This window comes from Macaca nemestrina, chromosome 15, assembly GCF_043159975.1.
Source record: "Macaca nemestrina isolate mMacNem1 chromosome 15, mMacNem.hap1, whole genome shotgun sequence".
Lineage (NCBI taxonomy): Eukaryota > Metazoa > Chordata > Mammalia > Primates > Cercopithecidae > Macaca > Macaca nemestrina.
In genome coordinates, this window is record NC_092139.1 from 48,884,034 (window position 1) to 48,905,838 (window position 21,805).

Genomic DNA, 21,805 nt, shown 5'->3' on the forward strand with positions numbered 1-21,805 from the left:
GACCTGTTTGGTGATAGTCATGGAACAATTGCCCTCTGCACTGGCACATAGTGGATTCTCACAAAATATGTATCATATAAAGAACAGAATTAATGACTGAGTGGACGATTGCAGGAGAGTCTTTCTTGTCCAGGCGTGTGGTGGCATGGGAGTGGTAAAGGAATGCTGATGACAAGCACATGCAACCTCAGCATCAGCCTGCGTGTCCCGACATTGACCCATCTGCATATTTCAGTCCCAGCCTAGATTCTACATTTGTAGAATTACCCTTGCAGTGGGGACTAACATTCATTCATTTTACCCACAGCATAGAGTCTTTAAAGCCGATTTTCCCCCTCGCATCTTAATAAAATACTGATTTTGCATCTCTCTGAAAAGGCTGCAAGTTGCTCACATCGCTTGAACCAGAACAAAGATCTCATTATCATCTTCCTTGAAAAAGTCATATTGTCTATTTGGACCTTCACCTCCTCTCACCCCTGCTATTGAAGCACTAGAAATGCCATGCATTTGACTCACTTCCTTCTGGGATGTGTTCTCTTTGGGTTCATTCTAAAATGACATGAAATGTTGGAATTCTGCAGATAATTCAGCTTCCCACAGTTCCTCTGAGACCCCTCTCTGTTGGAAATAACACTATTGTGATGCAGATGCCCCCAATACCCTGTGGAATCTCAAAACTATCAATGGCTGACCACAGGATATCCCTTTTTCATGAGTTTCAATCTGTGTTATTAAAAATGGGCCCTTACATGTAGGAGTCCAATTTGAAACAGGATACAGTCCCATCAACAAGGTCAATCTTAAATAGATTTGGGCAGGAAAGGGAGAGCTGATAAAAAATTAAACATGAGCTTTGCCTCTTTCTTTTTTAACATAGAGGATGGCATTTTGGTAGAAATTGATTGAATTGTATTTTATAACTTAGACTTAAAACATCCCAGCTTTGAAGTCAATGAAGAATAAAACATATTATCAGCACATGATGCCCCAAACATAATAACATTATCACATTCTCATGTAAAAATGGAACCAACTCTCCAGTTGAGCTGAAAATATGCATTTGAGCTTTGGCTGTGCATTCTGTATGCCTTTATCAACTGTAAAATGCAAATGTTCAGTTGCTGTGTATGTAACCTTAGATATAGATATCTTATTCAGAGAACCATAGCATCAAAGAGGGTGAGAGAGGTAAACCAAAAGCCCTTTGTAACCAAGAACAGTGAAAAACAGCAATGTGTGAACTCACAAACTCAAAGGAAACTAGATTTAAAAATAACATCGTGAGTTCTAGTTTATCCCAAACTCAATACAAAGAGTTGAATGACTATAGTCTTTCTGGACATAGCCAGAAATCCTTCATGCAGCTGAAGAAATGTATGAGAGAATAATCTGAATTTAGAAAAATGCCGCAGGGCGTGTTGAAGCACATTTTAAATATCTTCCGCAGATTGAAAAGAAACATCTTATGGACAATTGATTGTTTCTTGAAATATAACAAAAACAAACTTTGAAAATGTGTATATGAAAACACTGACCTACATGGAAAGAAGAGGCAGCATTTACTTTGTAATGCTATCAGGTGGTAATTCAATTTTCTGTTAACTGAACTTCAAGTATTCTGTTTCAGGTCATAGATTGGTGGTGCTTATCATATAAATTGGCCAATAAGATTTACAAATAGTATCTTTAGCGCTCAGTTTTGTAGTTGTATCTCTAAAAAAGAAAATCAATTTAATTCCATGCATTGGTTTTCTTCTTAAAATTCATGCAATTTGATGTGAGTGACAGGGCACAGCATTATTATGCAGTCTGTTAGATGGACCGATTATGCTTATGAATACAAGAGTGGAGTGAATGAAAGCAATGTGTAATTGATTCTACACTTGGTCTGACTGTTCATTAACAGTTTGAATGTAGCACAGTTGCTTCTCAAATGGAAAATGATGAGAGCAACCTATCTGTACTCTCTCATTTGTTTTAAAATTCATTATGCTAATATTTTTTCACAGAATGTTTTTGCTGCATTTGTTTTGCCAAGGATAAGTCTGATTGAATCTTTGTAAATAATTCTACTGCTTTCAATATTTATTTGGCATTTCAATCACATATTTTTCAATTTACACTTTTGGAAATAAAAATAGGCTCTCCTCCACACCTCCTTCAAAGAAAACCTTCTATCCTATCCTCCTTTTCTATATAATTCAGACTAATTTCCTAGGATAAATAGGAGTGGGGGAGTGCAAGGTGGTGCGGTAGTTATCTCTTCAGAACAAAAAAGCTGATTTACAGACTGATTGATTTCAGAAATAGATGAGCAAAAACAGATTGCATTTGTCTTGCCACACTTTAGTCTAATGAAGCACAAAAGGGCCTGCCATCTCATTTTCCATAGTTCTTCAAGGGGTTGCATTTGAAATGTTGATTAAATGTACAAATTGCATTGCTGTTTTCTTGGCTTTCCTGAGTGCTATAGGAGAGGGCTTCAATGCACAAAGGCTGCTTTTCCTTTCTTGAATGTGGAGCTAGACACTTTAGGGAAATAACATCACTTTCACCGTTCATGGGACGTTATGATGCTGATTCTGTGACAGCCATGCCTGCCCTTTCCTCTGTCCACAGGTTCCTGCCACATTATAAAACAAAAGAACTAAACCAGCACTGTGGCAGTCATTTCTATCTAGGGGCAACAATTGCATTCATTATTCCCAAACTAGATTGTATTTACAATTAATACTAATCTCATATTTCAATCTTTGGCTATCTCAGATTTTTATTAAATTAGCAGTTGGTTGATTGAGATAATAGGTCTGAGAGCTCCATACTTGTAATAGTTTTAATCATCTCAGCCTTTTCTCTGATTTCTTATTTATCTGCCACTGACTTTGTAGTTGGCACTCACCAAAATAAAGTGCCAACTGTCTGGGGCATCCTGCATTATAGCTGTTTTAAGATATGTCCAAAATTTTTTTACTGCTCTTCCCGTCAAGAGGTGAGGTCTAGGTGCCTCCACCTGAAAAAATGTGAGATCTTTCTGACAGTGGCAACCAATAGAATATCGTGGTAGTGATGCTGTGTGACTCCCAAGACTGCGTTATAAAAGGCAACATGGCGTCCACCTGCTGGTACACTTGCTCTTAGACCCCTGACTTGTTGTTTAAGTTATCCAACTGCTCTGAGGCTGCTGTGCAGTGAGGAAACCCAAACTAGCCCACATGGAGAGTCCTTGAGACCACATGAAGAGAGAAAGATGCCTGTCCAGCCTTTGGCTCCCACAGTCCTCCACTGCTCCAGTGCCAGCCACCAGTTGACTACAACCAAATGAGAGACCCCAAGCCAAGCCCCCTAGCCAAGCCATTGCAGAAGGTCTGACCCACAGAAGCCAAAAGAAATAATAGAATGCTGGTTGCTGTGTTAAACCACCATGTTTTGTGGTAATTTGTTGCATATTGCAACAAATCTAACCACAAAACGAACCAGAATTTGCATGTATACAAGCATGAGGCTAAAGTAATGAGATTCATGACAAACATGCCAAAATGTATATATACAAATGTATGCCATTCGTTTCTTTCAATAAGCAGTCACCTTGAGAGGAACTTACTCATAATCATATTGTCACTGACTGTGATGTTGTCATTATGATGCTGTCATTATCTCCCCACATTGATCTCTGACTTTGGGCACATTATTCTGTCTCTCTGGGTTCCTTGGAAAGTAGGCATAGATTAAATTTTTACATAGTCTTTTTTTACTCTCTAAAAATTCTTGACAATTATTCAAAATTCTTTGGCTGTTGAGATAACCAAAGGAGGAGCATAAGAAGTATGCTCTGGCCGGGCGCGGTGACTCATGCCTGTAATCCCAAAACTTTGGGAGTCCGAGGTGGATGGATCACTTGAGGTCAGCAGTTCGAGACCAGCCTGGCCAACATGATAAAACCCCGTCTCTACTAAAAATACAAATATTAGCTTGGCATGGTGGTGCATGCCTGTAATACCAGCTACTCGAGAGGCTGAGGCAGGAGAATTGCTTGAATCCAGGAGGCAGAGGTTGCAGTGAGCCGAGATTGCACCACTGCACTACACCCTGGGCAACAGAGCGAGACTTTGTCTTAAAAATATATATATTTTATACATATATATATATGTGTATACATATACACATATATATACAAATATATATATATATATATATGCTCCTATCCTGTGTTACCACTTTAAGGGATGTCACACTCAGTTTGCATATTAAAATTATAGTAAAACTTTAATAGTAGATGCTAGCCATGTAGGAAAAAATGCCCTCTTGTTCATCATTTAAACCCTATGTTTATCTGAAAATAATTTTTTAATATAAAGAAATTATTGAGGGTAGGAAAATAAAAGAAAGATATACCTAGGGGAGTCATTTTGTTAAATTCCTTGAAATTATATTGATCTTTTTCTTTAAGAGTATTTTTATATGTGTAATGATATAAGCTCATCTTTGGAAAGCACATTAATGATCTTTAATGTTACAGGGATAGAGTAAATGGGATTCAGGAATATGGATTAATAAATCATATACTCTTTGTTTAAATGTTTTATTTAATTTTTGAATAGCTAATATATTCACATAACTTGAACATCAAAAAATAAAAGCAGTGAAAAGTTTCCTCCCCATATTCGCCCCCATCTTTCTAGTTTCTGTCACTCCCCTAGTAGGTAACTATTGTTATTAACTGCTAGTTTATCCTTCCAGAGATGTTTTATGCATGTAACTAAAACAAACCTGTATTCTTCCCTACATTGGTAGAGGAGGTTTTTTTAACACTAATGGCAGTGTGCTTTTCTGAATTTTATTTTTACATTGTAATGTATCTTGGGTATCTTTCCGTATGCATACATGAAGGCCTTCTTTGTCTGTTTTACGGAAGGGTAATATTTCATAGTATAAATGAACCATCGTTTTACTAACATCGTTTAGTCTGTCCCCTATTGTTGGACATTTAGATGTTTCCCATCTTGCCTTATTATATATAATGTTTCAGGGAATGGCCTGTGTAAATACTATTCTGCATATGGACAAGTATATTATCTTTCGGATACATTTCTAGGAATAGAACTGCTGGATCAAAAGAAGTCTACGTTTGTAATTTTGTTAGATATGATTAAATCATTTTCTCTGGGGATAGTGCCAATTTGCACTTCACTGTATAATCGTGTTTGAGAAACGTGAACCATGATTGATGCTCATTTATCTGGACAAAAATAAATTAGACTTCTTAGAATCTGTAGCTCAGTTCCTGTTAGACATGTACAGAAGGAAATGCACTGGAGAGCTGAAAAAAAAAATGCTCTTCTGATTTATTCCTTTTTTTGACTTTGAATACTGAAGGCCAAAGAGGAGAGGAGGAGAGTGACTTGCACAAGGTCACATAGCTGATTAGTGACAGATCTGGGACTTATAACCTATAGTCAGATCTTAGAATTGGTGTTCTTTCCACATGAGTAAAGAGATGATAACTTTCTGTCATTCCTGCTTGTGTGCTGAGGATTCCTTGTATGCTGCTGCTGTTGACGATGACATTTACCATTTCTTGAGCCTTCCTATGTATCAGACTTTGAATTTAATACTTCTGTTTACATTTTCTTATTTATACCAAGGGATTCAAAACTCATGTGCAAGATAAAGCATTGTCCATAGACTTTGCATCCATGTGTATTACATATATATGTCCACTATGAAGATGCTACTGTGTTTAATAAAACATAAATCAATACAAAGCATCATTAAAATTATAATAGCTCTTTGTCTCTAACATGTTCTCAATGGATTTTGAAACTATTATTGTGAATAATTAGTCAAGATATTTTGATATTAAAAAGAATTCTTAGAATCAGTGAGCTGCTTAACCATGTTTAAGATCACTTTTAACTGCCCAGATATCATTCTATTTTCCATCCATCTCTATTATAAGGTTAGATATTAATAATGCTACACAACACAGAAGAGACAACAGAGATAATCTAAACAGGAGATTTATTTTACAGATAAGGAAAAAGGCAAGGACCACTGAAATGAAGGGTTTATCTAAGACATGATGACTAAAGGGCTGGAGCAGGAATTCAAAGACAGGCCTCCTGACTGAATTTTCTAACAGAAAATGAGAAACTCAGTGTGGAGTAGTTACTCATAAGTACTACGGACAATTACAATAATGAAGGAGATTTCCTGTCTAGCCTCATATTGATTCACCTCCAGCTTTGTGGATCTGAGAGGTCATCATGTTGGTCGATAATAACACTTGATCTTGGATGCTGTAAATTTAATATAGAGCATAAATACAAAGATCAATATTTTAATGCTGAGGAGGCTCATTTATTGCCTGTTTATCCTCAGACCTTTAAATGAAATGGAGAACTAAAGAAATGCAAGGAATAATTTTTCCGAAATTTCATTTAAGTTTTGTAGATGATGATGACTAAAGGAAAGCGAAGGAAAAGTTTATGATGTCACTATTTTCTACACTTATGGGCTTTTCTCGCTTTCTCTTTCTCTGTTTCTCCCTTATCCCTCCCTCCCTCCCCCCTCCCTCTTTCCCATCCTCCCACCCCGTCCCCGTTAATATCTCTAACCCTCCTCTTTACTTTGCTTAATGTCTTTTATGACTCCAGATAAGAGGCACTTATTCTTGATCTTCTCCATCCACAAAATAAGAGAACCATGGTCATCTCCCGTTGTTCTTTCGTATATTAAGTGTTTGATGTTTAGAAGCAGTAGGGAAGGGGGTAAAAAGCATAGACTTTGCCTTCAACAGTGGGAACAAGAGTGCCAAAATGGCCCTGGAACAACATTTCCCAAAGGTGAAATTGTGGAAATCTAGTCCTATGAGGTGTTCTTCAAAGTACAGGTTTCAATTGTCAACTGGATTTAGGAAACAGAGCATTTTGTATTCTCCTCCTGGAGATGTGCAACTCCTTATGGCATTTTAAATACCCACTGAAGTCTTGCAGTAAGGTAACTGGTGTGATATAATTTCACCTTTTTTTTTTTTTTCAAATTTAATTGACCTTTAAACCCATATCATACCGAACCCATTTGGGGAAATGCTGCTTTATAGAATTGTGTGTTATTCCAGTTCAATTTTTCTGCCATTTGTATCCATTAGAAAACGTAGAATATCATAGTTGGGTATAAATAACAAGTAGCCACAAGGGGGGAAATAAAGTAAGGCTAAGCACAATCTCCTTCCTTTATGGATTCTAACATTCACTAAATAAACTAAAGTACAGTATTCATATATATTTACTGTGGTACAGGACTTGCATTGCTTGAATTTATGCAACTCTTGCTTGTTACTTTTGTTCCAAAAAAATGATATCACTGTGTGCCATTTTTTTTCCTGAGTATACCTCAAGCCCCTTCATCCTTCACTTCTATATTGTAGTGGTTCTCACTTTAAAAGTAAGTTTACCTGTGAAACAACATCTGCGTGAGTTTATCAGTGAAGTTTTGTATGCCGCCTTTGATCACACGAGCCCCTCTTTAATATCAGCTGACAAGGGTTTAAATACTGTTTCAGAATTAATCATGGAAACCAATGCTTTAGGTCTTTTCTCAAACATCAAATAGTAGTATCAACATTTAGTGGGCAACCAACGGAGATTTTTCTTTTCTTTTTTCTCTTTCTTTTTGCGAGACAGAGTCTCACTCTGTCGCCAGGCTGGAGTGCAGTGGTGCGATCTCTGCTCACTGCAACCTCCGACTCCCTGGTTCAAGTGATTCTCCTGCCTCAGTCTCCCAAGTAGCTGGGATTACAGGCATGCACCACCATGCCCGGCTAATTTTTGTATTTTTAGTAGAGACAGGATTTTATTATGTTGGCCAGAATGGTCTCGATCTCCTGACCTCGTGATCCGCCCACCTCAGCCTCCCAAAGCGCTTGGATCACAGGCGTGGTCCACCATGCTCGGCGAGATTTTTCTTATAGTGACTTATTTGCTGATATTCAAATGCCATATGCATTTTTTAACTATACCATATTCTTTATTTATAAATTTATTTATTTATTATTATTATACTTTAAGTTGTAGGGTACATGTGCATAACGTGCAGGTTTGTTACATACGTATACTTGTGCCATGTTGGTGTGCTGCACCCATCAACTCATCATTTACATCAGGTATAACTCCCAATGCAATCCCTCCCCCCTCCCCCCTCCCCATGATAGGCCCCTGTGTGTGATGTTCCCCTTCCTGAGTCCAAGTGATCTCATTGTTCAGTTCCCACCTATGAGTGAGAACATGCGGTGTTTGGTTTTCTGTTCTTGTGATAGTTTGCTAAGAATGATGGTTTCCAGCTGCATCCATGTCCCTACAAAGGACGCAAACTCATCCTTTTTGATGGCTGCATAGTATTCCACGGTGTATATGTGCCACATTTTCTTAATCCAATCTGTCACTGATGGACATTTGGGTTGATTCCAAGTCTTTGCTATTGTGAATAGTGCTGCAATAAACATACGTGTGCATGTGTCTTTATAGCAGCATAATTTATAATCCTTTGGGTATATACCCAGTAATGGGATGGCTGGGTCATATGGTACATCTAGTTCTAGATCCTTGAGGAATCGCCATACTGTTTTCCATAATGGTTGAACTAGTTTACAATCCCACCAACAGTGTAAAAGTGTTCCTATTTCTCCACATCCTCTCCAGCATCTGTTGTTTCCTGACTTTTTAATGATCGCCATTCTAACTGGTGTGAGATGGTATCTCATTGTGGTTTTGATTTGCATTTCTCTGATGGCCAGTGATGATGAGCATTTTTTCATGTGTCTGTTGGCTGTATGAATGTCTTCTTTTGAGAAATGTCTGTTCATATCCTTTGCCCACTTTTTGATGGGGTTGTTTGTTTTTTCTTGTAAATTTGTTTGAGTTCTTTGTAGGTTCTGGATATTAGCCCTTTGTCAGATGAGTAGATTGCAAAAATTTTCTCCCATTCTGTAGGTTGCCTGTTCACTCTGATGGTAGTTTCTTTTGCTGTGCAGAAGCTCTTTAGTTTAATGAGATCCCATTTGTCAATTTTGGCTTTTGCTGCCGTTGCTTTTGGTGTTTTAGACATGAAGTCTTTGCCCATGCCTATGTCCTGAATGGTACTACCTAGGTTTTCCTCTAGGATTTTTATGGTATTAGGTCTAACATTTAAGTCTCTAATCCATCTTGAATTAATTTTCGTATAAGGAGTAAGGAAAGGATCCAGTTTCAGCTTTCTACTTATGGCTAGCCAATTTTCCCAGCACCATTTATTAAATAGGGAATCCTTTCCCCATTTCTTGTTTCTCTCAGGTTTGTCAAAAATCAGATGGCTGTAGATGTGTGGTATTATTTCTGAGGACTCTGTTCTGTTCCATTGGTCTATATCTCTGTTTTGGTACCAGTACCATGCTGTTTTGGTTACTGTAGCCTTGTAGTATAGTTTGAAGTCAGGTAGCGTGATGCCTCCAGCTTTGTTCTTTTGACTTAGGATTGTCTTGGAGATGCGGGCTCTTTTTTGGTTCCATATGAACTTTAAAGCAGTTTTTTCCAATTCTGTGAAGAAAGTCATTGGTAGCTTGATGGGGATGGCATTGAATCTATAAATTACCTTGGGCAGTATGGCCATTTTCACGATATTGATTCTTCCTATCCATGAGCATGCTATGTTCTTCCATTTGTTTGTGTCCTCTTTTATTTCACTGATTAGTGGTTTGTAGTTCTCCTTGAAGAGGTCCTTTACATCCCTTGTAAGTTGGATTCCTAGGTATTTGATTCTCTTTGAAGCAATTGTGAATGGAAGTTCATTCCTGATTTGGCTCTCTGTTTGTCTGTTACTGGTGTATAAGAATGCTTGTGATTTTTGCACATTGATTTTGTATCCTGAGACTTTGCTGAAGTTTCTTATCAGCTTAAGGAGATTTTGGGCTGAGACAATGGGGTTTTCTAAATATACAATCATGTCATCTGCAAACAGGGACAGTTTGACTTCTTCTTTTCCTAACTGAATACCCTTGATTTCTTTCTCTTGCCTAATTGCCCTAGCCAGAACTTCCAACACTATGTTGAATAGGAGTGGTGAGAGAGGGCATCCCTGTCTTGTGCCAGTTTTCAAAGGGAATTTTTCCAGTTTTTGCCCATTCAGTATGATATTGGCTGTCAGTTTGTCATAAATAGCTGTTATTATTTTGAGGTACGTTCCATCAATACCGAATTTATTGAGCGTTTTTAGCATGAAGGGCTGTTGAATTTTGTCAAAAGCCTTTTCTGCATCTATTGAGATAATCATGTGGTTCTTGCCTTTGGTTCTGTTTATATGCTGGATTATGTTTTTTGATTTGTGAATGTTGAACCAGCCTTGCATCCCAGGGATGAAGCCCACTTGATCATGGTGGATAAGCTTTTTGATGTGTTGCTGAATCCGGTTTGCCAGTATTTTATTGAGGATTTTTGCATCGATGTTCATCAGGGATATTGGTCTAAAATTCTCTTTTTTTGTTGTGTCTCTGCCAGGCTTTGGTATCAGGATGATGTTGGCTTCATAAAATGAGGTAGGGAGGATTCCCTCTTTTTCTATTGATTGGAATAGTTTCAGAAGGAATGGTACCAACTCCTCCTTGTACCTCTGGTAGAATTCAGCTGTGAATCCATCTGGTCCTGGACTTTTTTTTGGTTGGTAGGCTATTAATTATTGCCTCAATTTCAGAGCCTGCTATTGGTCTATTCAGGGATTCAACTTCTTCCTGGTTTAGTCTTGGAAGAGTGTAAGTGTCCAGGAAATTATCCATTTCTTCTAGATTTTCCAGTTTATTTGCGTAGAGGTGTTTATAGTATTCTCTGATGGTAGTTTGTATTTCTGTGGGGTCGGTGGTGATATCCCCTTTATCATTTTTAATTGCGTCGATTTGATTCTTCTCTCTTTTCTTCTTTATTAGTCTTGCTAGTGGTCTGTCAATTTTGTTGATCTTTTCAAAAAACCAACTCCTGGATTCATTGATTTTTTGGAGAGTTTTTTGTGTCTCTATCTCCTTCAGTTCTGCTCTGATCTTAGTTATTTCTAGCCTTCTGCTAGCTTTCGAATGTGTTTGCTCTTGCTTCTCTAGTTCTTTTAATTGTGACGTTAGAGTGTCAATTTTAGATCTTTCCTGCTTTCTCTTGTGGGCATTTAGTGCTATAAATTTCCCTCTACACACTGCTTTAAATGTGTCCCAGAGATTCTGGTATGTTGTATCTTTGTTCTCATTGGTTTCAAAGAACATCTTTATTTCTGCCTTCATTTCGTTATGTACCCAGTAGTCATTCAGGAGCAGGTTGTTCAGTTTCCATGTAGTTGAGCGGTTTTGATTGAGTTTCTTAGTCCTGAGTTCTAGTTTGATTGCACTGTGGTCTGAGAGACAGTTTGTTATAATTTCTGTTCTTGTACATTTGCTGAGGAGTGCTTTACTTCCAATTACGTGGTCAATTTTGGAGTACGTACGATGTGGTGCTGAGAAGAATGTATATTCTGTTGATTTGGGGTGGAGAGTTCTATAGATGTCTATTAGGTCTGCTTGCTGCAGAGATGAGTTCAATTCCTGGATATCCTTGTTAACTTTCTGTCTCGTTGATCTGTCTAATGTTGACAGTAGAGTGTTGAAGTCTCCCATTATTATTGTATGGGAGTCTAAGTCTCTTTGTAAGTCTCTAAGGACTTGCTTTATGAATCTGGGTGCTCCTGTATTGGGTGCATATATATTTAGGATAGTTAGCTCTTCCTGTTGAATTGATCCCTTTACCATTATGTAATGGCCTTCTTTGTCTCTTTTGATCTTTGATGGTTTAAAGTCTGTTTTATCAGAGACTAGTATTGCAACCCCCGCTTTTTTTGTTCTCCATTTGCTTGGTAAATCTTCCTCCATCCCTTTATTTTGAGCCTATGTATGTCTCTGCGTGTGAGATGGGTCTCCTGAATACAGCAGACTGATGGGTCTTGACTCTTTATCCAGTTTGCCAGTCTGTGTCTTTTAATTGGAGCATTTAGTCCATTTACATTTAAGGTTAAGTTTGTTGTGTGTGAACTTGATCCTGCCATTATGATATTAACTGGTTATTTTGCTCGTTAGTTGATGCAGTTTCTTCCTAGCCTCGATGGTCTTTACATTTTGGCATGTTTTTGCAATGGCTGGTACCTGTTGTTCCTTTCCATGTTTAGTGCTTCCTTCAGGGTCTCTTGTAAGGCAGGCCTAGTGGTGACAAAATCTCTAAGCATTTGCTTATCTGTAAAGGATTTTATTTCTCCTTCACTTATGAAACTTAGTTTGGCTGGATATGAAATTCTGGGTTTAAAATTCTTTTCTTTAAGAATGTTGAATATTGGCCCCCACTCTCTTCTGGCTTGGAGAGTTTCTGCTGAGAGATCTGCTGTTAGTCTGATGGGCTTCCCTTTGTGGGTAACCCGACCTTTCTCTCTGGCTGCCCTTTAGATTTTTTCCTTCATTTCAACTTTGGTGAATCTGGCAATTATGTGTCTTGGAGTTGCTCTTCTCGAGGAGTATCTTTGTGGCGTTCTCTGTATTTCCTGGATTTGAATGTTGGCCTGCCCTACTAGGTTGGGGAAGTTCTCCTGGATGATGTCCTGAAGAGTGTTTTCCAACTTGGTTCCATTTTCCCCCTCACTTTCAGGCACCCCAGTCAGACGTAGATTTGGTCTTTTTACATAATCCCATACTTCTTGCAGGCTTTGTTCATTTCTTTTTCTTCTTTTTTCTTTTGGTTTCTCTTCTCGCTTCATTTCATTCATTTGATCCTCAATCGCAGATACTCTTTCTTCCAGTTGATCGAGTCGGTTACTGAAGCTTGTGCATTTGTCACGTATTTCTCGTGTCATGGTTTTCATCTCTTTCATTTCGTTTATGACCTTCTCTGCATTAATTACTCTAGCCATCAATTCTTCCACTTTTTTTTCAAGATTTTTAGTTTCTTTGCGCTGGGTACGTAATTCCTCCTTTAGCTCTGAGAAATCTGATGGACTGAAGCCTTCTTCTCTCATCTCGTCAAAGTCATTCTCCGTCCAGCTTTGATCCGTTGCTGGCGATGAGCTGCGCTCCTTTGCCGGGGGAGATGTGCTCTTATTTTTTGAATTTCCAGCTTTTCTGCCCTGCTTTTTCCCCATCTTTGTGGTTTTATCTGCCTCTGGTCTTTGATGATGGTGATGTACTGATGGGGTTTTGGTGTAGGTGTCCTTCCTGTTTGATAGTTTTCCTTCTAACAGTCAGGACCCTCAGCTGTAGGTCTGTTGGAGATTGCTTGAGGTCCACTCCAGACCCTGTTTGCCTGGGTATCAGTAGCAGAGGCTGCAGAAGATAGAATATTTCTGAACAGCGAGTGTACCTGTCTGATTCTTGCTTTGGAAGCTTCCTCTCAGGGGTGTACTCCACCCTGTGAGGTGTGGGGTGTCAGACTGCCCCTAGTGGGGGATGTCTCCCAGTTAGGCTACTCAGGGGTCAGGGACCCACTTGAGCAGGGAGTCTGTCCCTTCTCAGATCTCAACCTCCGTGTTGGGAGATCCACTGCTCTCTTCAAAGCTGTCAGACAGAGTCGTTTTCGTCTGCAGAGGTTTTGGCTGTGTTTGTTATTGCCCTGTCCCCAGAGGTGGAGTCTACAGAGACAGGCAGGTTTCCTTGAGCTGCTATGAGCTCCACCCAGTTCGAGCTTCCCAGCAGCTTTGTTTACCTACTTAAGCCTCAGCAATGGCGGGCGCCCCTCCCCCAGCCTCACTGCTGCCTTGCCAGTAGATCACAGACTGCTGTGCTAGCAATGAGGGAGGCTCCGTGGGTGTGGGACCCTCCCGGCCAGGTGTGGGATATGATCTCCTGGTGTGCCTGTTTGCTTAAAGCGCAGTATTGGGGTGGGAGTTACCCGATTTTCCAGGTGTTGTGTGTCTCAGTTCCCCTGGCTAGGAAAAGGGATTCCCTTCCCCCTTGCGCTTCCCAGGTGAGGCAATGCCTCGCCCTGCTTCAGCTCTCGCTGGTCGGGCTGCAGCAGCTGACCAGCACGGATCGTCCGGCACTCCCCAGTGAGATGAACCCAGTACCTCAGTTGAAAATGCAGAAATCACCGGTCTTCTGTGTGGCTTGTGCTGGGAATTGGAGACTGGAGCTGTTCCTATTCGGCCATCTTGCTCCGCCCTCCAACTATACCATATTCTTATTTTTGAATACTCTTATTCTTCTGTCATTCTTGTTGGAATTGAGTGATACTGATTAGTCAACACAAATAATTTCATTATAATATTCCAATTACATTAGATTGAATTTGTCTTTGTGATCAAAGTTGATGAGTTGTTATGATTTACATCAATGAAATGGACTAATAATTCAATTCACCGATAAGACTGGCAAGCAAGAGTTACAAGGCATTTTCAAGTAAATTTGATTAAAATGTGGGGTTTTTCTTCTACTGTTTCTTAAAATGAGAACAGTCCTCTTTCACTACATTCCTAAAGTTAAAAGTTTATGTGTGCGTAGAGATTGAAAGAATAGCACAATGGCTTGTTGTGTACATAAAAATATCAAATTTTGTGTTTTTCAACATAAATAGGAGTTGAAAAGTATAGATTGCATTAACATGTTTGAATGTTTTAATAATACAATAAAATAGATAATTAACTATTAACCTATTAAAATAGGTATGAACTATTAGCGTACCTTATGTAGGTGATGATTGGTAGGTTACACTTTCTAAATTGGCAGGAATGTTTTGCAGTTATTCTTCTTAAGGTTATTACTGATTATTAAAAATTCTCTTGTCTTTTTTTTTTCTTTCAGAAACTTGCTTTTCTTTATTGTGTACAATGCCTGAAAATTGCCTTACAAGTAAGCTAGGCTAGCACTGGCTCTTCCTTCCCATGTCAATCTAGATGTTCCTTTTGCAGGCAATTATTCCTCAGTTTATTTCCCACCAAGGGTTTGTCTTTTTCCAGGGAACCAATTATGTACATCTTATACTATAATCTGTGTCACTTGAATCTGACCAAAAACTATGAAACAATTCACTGGTTGGGGATTCCTTTTCACAATTAGAATCTTCCTGGGAAATTGCCTACTTAAGGAGGTTGTGCTACCTAAGATCTTCTACCAGAGAAATATTTGCATCGCCAATGTATTGCTTAGCTTGCTTGTCTCCAGGCTCTAACACAAATACCTAAAATAAACAAAGTATTATTTATGTAAAAAGTGAAAAATACCTTGTTTATCCTCTTTTTCCTTCCTTTTGTATTTACAGATGTCATCCATACTGTAGGGCCAATAGCCAGAGGCCATATTAATGGTTCCCACAAGGAAGACCTTGCAAATTGCTATAAATCATCTCTGAAGCTGGTGAAAGAAAATAACATCCGATCAGTTGTAAGTAATTTTATGGTTTTTATTTCTCACTCTTTTTCAGCCTTTATGCTTTAGAAATCTGTCTTGTCTAAAAAGAGGTAGGAAACCATTTCTAAACTTTTGAGAACTAAGTTTAAGGATCTTAGTAGCCAATTTGGTAATCATGACTCTCCTCTTTGGTGTGCTATAAATATTTACTGAATTTTTCATGATGTTTCAGAATTTAAAACTATAAAACCCCAGAACTGGATTTATCTTATCTACTTTTTCCTCTTCATTTTGCCACTTACTTTCCTTTGGAGAAAGTAAATATTATGGTAGTGGGGTAGTGGCCAGCAGATTTAAAGAAGGAAAATAGCAAATGCTGAGTTTGTTATAATAGTGTGCATTTAATATATATTGGTTGTATGTTTGTGCATTCTGGAGCTATGTTGAATCTCTGTCTACATGCATGAGTGTCTGCATGCATTCTCATGCTAGTGTCAGACATGATTTATTTGCAGGAAATTACTCTGTGTATGTATTTTAACCTGAATGTTGTTATTCTTTTAGATTTATTTTACTCTTATTAGACTAATATTCTGTAGGTGGTAGCTGGGTATACCACATCTCTTCTAAGTTTTATCAGTAGACAAAGGGAGTTCAGAAAATGTGGATCTAATCTATTTCCTTACCAATAGGCTGAGATGAAAGGAATTATCTTCTAGCTGGATTTGGAGGTATTTACTCACCTGCTTTTCTTTTGCAACATGTTCTGCCTTTATTACATCTCAATTACACCAAGAAAATCAAACTATAGAAAAACACACTGTAAATATCTAGTAATAAGTTAATTTGGCTGGAATTCCTTGGTTGTTCCCCCTCCCCCTCAAAGATTATAGCCTCGCTGAAATTGTGGGGCAGAGAAATAGTTAAATACTTGATTTCATAGCAGACTGAATAGATCAGCATTGCTTGATAGTTCACAGAAGTAGTGGTTTTATGATCTGCATGAAGAAGCATTGAGAAACAGATACATTTAGGTAACCCTGGATGGTTGCTATACTTTTTGTGCATGGTTGTAATTATGAAGTGCATTTTTTAACGCAACATTGGTGAGTCTGCTTGAAATAAGGAAACTTTTCATGACCTAATTATATTGTCCTTCTTAATCTTTGGATAATTATTAACAGAGCTGGATATTTTATTTATCTCTTTGACTTTCTAAAATTTTGTTTGCAAATGGCTCAACATGTAAGATCCTATTCTGTCTTAGAGGTAAAAGCTGAAGTTCAAAGAGAATAGAGCAAAGTATACCACAAGACCAGTTGGTTAATTTTGTTCTCTATAGGAAAATAAGAAAAATCAAAACAGGTATGCACATTTAGGGAATAATTAAAATTTTGTCAATATGGCTTATTGATTTAAAAAAGCAAAAGGCTGAAGTGCTTGGAAAATGGATGTGTAGACAAGTTTCCAACTTGGGAAATATGGATTTTGAGACCTGAGAGAATTTGCTGTCTCTGGATATCACTGACATCTCTAATGATTTGTTTTTAAAAGTCAAGAAAAAGTAAGAAGGAAGAATTTTGCTAGAAACAGTATAAAAATAACACTCAACCTTTTAATAGAGAAAAGAATCTCTATAATTATCTTAAAACAATCATGTTACTCTACTTGCTACCATTAGATAAGGAATGGAAGAATTATGGACTACGTTAACTTTTTAACAAATGGCATGCAGATAGGCTGAAGTAATGCTCTTGCGATACTCTAGTCATTCTTTGATAGGAATTAGATCTACCTTAACATCTTTGATGATTATTTTGAAGGACCAATTACATATTATTTGAATGAAATTAGCAGGTGAGGCTGAGCTGAATTCAACCCAATATTAATAAATAAAAATGGAGATAGAAAATACACAAAATGTGGGATGAAATGTCCAACGAAATTGATCATCATGTTCTTGCATGGTAGACTACAGTTGCCATCAAATGTCATGTCTCTTTTACCCATAAAAAAGAAAAGTATTTTTCTTTTCTTTCTCCCTCCTTCCCTTCCTTCCTTTCTTCCTTTTTTTGGAGTAGATGGGGTTTTCTTCTTTATATGGTATGTCATGTTCTTGATCACCATTAAATAAATAATAATGCCAATGTCATCACATCCTGATTATGTAGAGAGAAATAGAAAACTTTCAGAAACATGACTACAACTGGATACATGTTTTATAGTATAGGCTTGTATTTTGTCAACTTATCACAACAGATGGTAGAAATGGTTGATATAAAAAGCCTGGTTATTAGGATGCAAAATAAACTTAACTTGAACTCATTTATATACCTGTCAAAAAGAATTTCTCATAAATCCTTTTATCAGAGTGGCTTAGTGTTTGCTTTGCCACTTATTACTATGTGACTGTGGACAAGTAATGTCAACATTTTGTAGCCTCGGTTTCCACATATAAAGAATCAGTAAATTACTACTGTTATTGCAGACCTGTCCATCTCATGAGGCTGTTGTTACAGGGATCAGTCGGGATAATGAGTTTAAGATAACTGGAAGAATGGAATTCTTTCAAAAGTATTTGACAGTGTTACTTCAAATATAAGACATTTTCACACCTTGTGATTTGGCAATTTAAGGAAATATCACTTATTTCTTTGATATCTATTCTGAACACCAGAATGCTAGACATTTACTATGTAATTTCTTGATGTTTTTAAACAACAGGGAAATGTCCAGAAATAAATTAAACATTTGATAGGCACCACTTTTCTGTTAAGGTTAAACCAAAGGCTTTAGAGTCACAGCACAGGGTCCAACATATGTATTCTTATTCTTATTTTACCAAAAGAATAGATTCTTCAAATATTTTTAATGAATGTAAGACAAATAGTATGATAATTTATTTAATAAATATGAGTAAGACCTATTGTGTACCCCAACATTATCAGGTATCTTCCATGACATAGAGAAGATCTAATGGTTGTTTCCTAACAAAATATGCCTCCACCTTATGACCACCTAGACAAACAAATGGACAAGATCATCATGTCCACTGTTTGATTTGAGAAGTTCTGTAGTTCTCTCATCACTTTTAAATATCTTCTCAGAGATGCATGAAATTCCATAATTCATGAGTAATTTAGGATGTTAAGGCATTGTTCTTTCTCTGCAATTTTCCTTTAAAATGCAGATACTCATGAGATTAGTAGATAATTAATTTTCTAATACTTTAATATGAAGAAATTTATCAAATTACTTTTCATGTTGACAGGATAGAGTATGATAAAAGTACTGAGCCCCTTAGCCTGGGGGAGGAGAATTGGAGAAAGGTCTGAAAGGAGATGGAGAAAAACAGAAGAAGAGTAGGGTATAATTAAATTTCACCTACCTCTCAGTTTTGCTAAGAGGAGATCATTTTTGAATAGTGGAGAGGGAAATGTTATAGTCATACATAATTATCTAGAAATAAGATACTGATTTGGGTGTCAGATGTGTTGTGGATAAAAATTTTTACTATGAAAAAATACTACATATTTTATTAACTTAGGGGAAAAAAATCATTACATTTCTCTCCTCCATACATTCTTTGTGACAGCTGTTTTTTCATACCTATCCACATTAGCTTTAGGTGGTAAAAGAAAAAAATAAATTAGTCAACAAATCTAATGGCTCATTTTACAATGGCATTTCTCTTTGATGAATGATTATTTAGGGCTTAATATCAGGAAATATTTAAATGTAAGATTTTAATCCTGATTCTCCTTCTAATCTTACCATAAATAGTTTCCATTGAAAAAATATGACCAGTCTTTCACGCCTCCTAGACCTAGTCTGTGCAAGTTTCTTATTTCTTCCAAATATTATTCCTTATTGACTCCAAATGTTAAAGTCAGTTACTTTTCTTTAACCATGAGTTACCCTTGGACCAAAAAAATGCAAATTAATTCATATATATATATATTTTGACAACCTTGAGATTGTTGATGGCAAGATAGGCAAAATTTAAGGCACCACGAAGAGGATAATTAGCAGTCTAAACTGGAAATTGGAGTGTGAATAAAAGTAAAGTTTAAAAGGAGATCAGGGAGCCTACAGATTTTCTCTGTAAAACCTTGGGAAAGACAAAGATATTATAGATGTCAGAAAAGAAAAAAGACCCAGGTTGAATCCCAGAAGTCTAATGCATGTGACCTGAGGAATGCATAGTCAGTGAAATCAAGCCTCTGAATTATGTTGATTTCTAGAACAACAGTGTGTCCTGAAACAAGGAAAACTACACATATACATGATATCCTTGGCTATATATATGTAAAACATACTAACAGAAATTGTGTGTATTGGTGAAAATCTTGGTGAAACCTCAGGGGTGAGTGTAGGGGTGAAGACAAGAAAGAAAAATTTCTATTGAGCAAGAGCTGGAAAATGAAAATGCCTGATTTTGTATCCATTATCACCACGCACTGTTGGAGAGGATGACAGAGATATTTTCTCATGTATCATGCTGTCTTTATTCTTTTTGTCTGTGAGCATACAACTATTTTGTAATGATTTTTATGTGTTTATCTTGACCTCTATTTCCCTTCTTTTAACATCATGTTCATTTAAAAAAAAAACTAATCCATGCCATACAAAAGGGATCACAGCAATTTCTTCTTCTAGAACCAGTTCAAAGGCATAGATTTATATTTGTCAATGGTATTAGATATTCGAGAAAACTATTTTCACTGATGAAATACAATGCACCCTGTCTGACATTCTTCGAATGACAACATGTAATAAAGTAGATGTTTTAGTTTGAAAAAATCATAATCTTGAATATAAGCCAGATTTTACTTAGGCTAAAAATTATTTTCCCATGAAAATAAATAATTGACATAGGAATTTGTTGATTTTATGTGATTATGGGCAAACTAAAACTTGTATGTTTGTTTAAATGGCGTGTGCTATCTGTGGTTTCCACAGGCATCATGCTGGATGATTTTTTGAATGTAAAAACATTGTAAATTTTTGCTGATAGGAACCAACACAATTTCAATAGGGATCCCTCAGAGCTAACTAATGTTCCCTCCATGAGTCATAGATCTTGAGAAGCAATAGCTTCCAATGGGAAAGATGATGGGCCTACAAGTTCAGTGCTACCTCTAGGCATTGCGGCAGTCAAGCAGTTTTGGAATTCTGAATTTAGTTGTTTCACTGTAGTATAGGTTTTCGTTTTAAGGCGTAACCAAGTGAATCTTATTTTCTTATACAAGTTCCCTTCTGAGAGGGTTGCCATGGCAATGAGTTCTCAGCCTGAAATTCTTAAATGTTGGTTTTGTTTCATTATCTGAGTTTCCATTACAGGCCACATCAATCAATGCAGTTCTCTATTCAAGAACACGTCTGCAGCCTTAAAAAGCTGACCCTTTCATTCCGTACCTCTGCTCCTCCGCCTAACTTGATGTCACCATTTCCCAGACAGCTCTTCATCTCCAAGAACCCTCTTCTACAGGGCTGTCAATTTGATCTTTTCCATTTTCCTTTTAGGCAATATGTAGCCTTGGTTCTCACCTGTCTCATTTTCTCATTTATAAAGGGTAATACCAAGTCTCTATGTCTTCCCTGATTGGGTTTCTAACAGCTGTGTGACTAACAATACTATTAAAAAGTAACAAGAACAAAGGCGCTTTTGCATTTGTACATGACTCTACAGTTTACAGCAGTGCATTTCTATACATCATCTCATTTATTTTTCAAATTCTCTAACTGCTGCCACTGTTACTTTGATTTAGCCAGTGTGGGAAAAAGCTAACTCGAGACTTTTTCTTTCTCCTTTTCCCCTACATTCACCTTTCGTAAGATCTCCTTATTGGGCACAGAGGTACACAGGTTATTGTTATTGGGAGTGACAAGTGACAGGACAGGTAGCAGAGGTGAGGAGGAGGGCGGGCATGGAATGATAGTAAATTCACAGGTTGTGCCTTGGAAACAGATAGTTATACAACCAAACCCACATTGACAGATCCTGCACAATTTGTGTCTTCTGATGGCCACACCAGAGAGATGATTTGAGTTAGAGGGTGAATGAGAACAATCATTGAGCCATGAAATACAGTAATAAGAATAGCAAATGTTTCTGAACTCCCACTTGGCGTCAGGCACTGTGTTTTAGTCATTAATTCTCAAAACATTCCTGAGTTAGAAAATGTAGTTTCTTCCATCTTACAGATGAGGAATATGCACCAGAAGGAAACTGCCTTCCCTGTGGCTCAATTCCTCATCCAAGGATATGAACCAAAACCAAGGTGATGCATATTGCGATTCTGTTTCTCCACTAGCTAAGCATTATGTTGATGACTGTAACTCCATGCATTCTGTGGGCTATTACACAAACCTACGGTCTGTAGGTTGGACCTGTAACACTATTGGTCTTAGCTCAAGTAAGTTAAGGTCTTACCT

General features: G+C 37.4%; 1 protein-coding gene across 25 annotated transcripts in view; it reads left to right on the forward strand.

Moving 5' to 3' along the window:
- Positions 1-21,805, forward strand: part of LOC105481485 (mono-ADP ribosylhydrolase 2) — a 2,105,812-nt gene that overhangs the window by 1,263,858 nt on the left and 820,149 nt on the right. For all 25 annotated transcript variants that reach the window (XM_071080856.1, XM_071080850.1, XM_071080851.1 and 22 more), the window contains one exon: positions 15,279-15,400. In XM_071080856.1, coding sequence (XP_070936957.1) covers positions 15,279-15,400 — 122 coding nt within the window. The remainder of the gene's footprint in view (positions 1-15,278; positions 15,401-21,805) is intronic.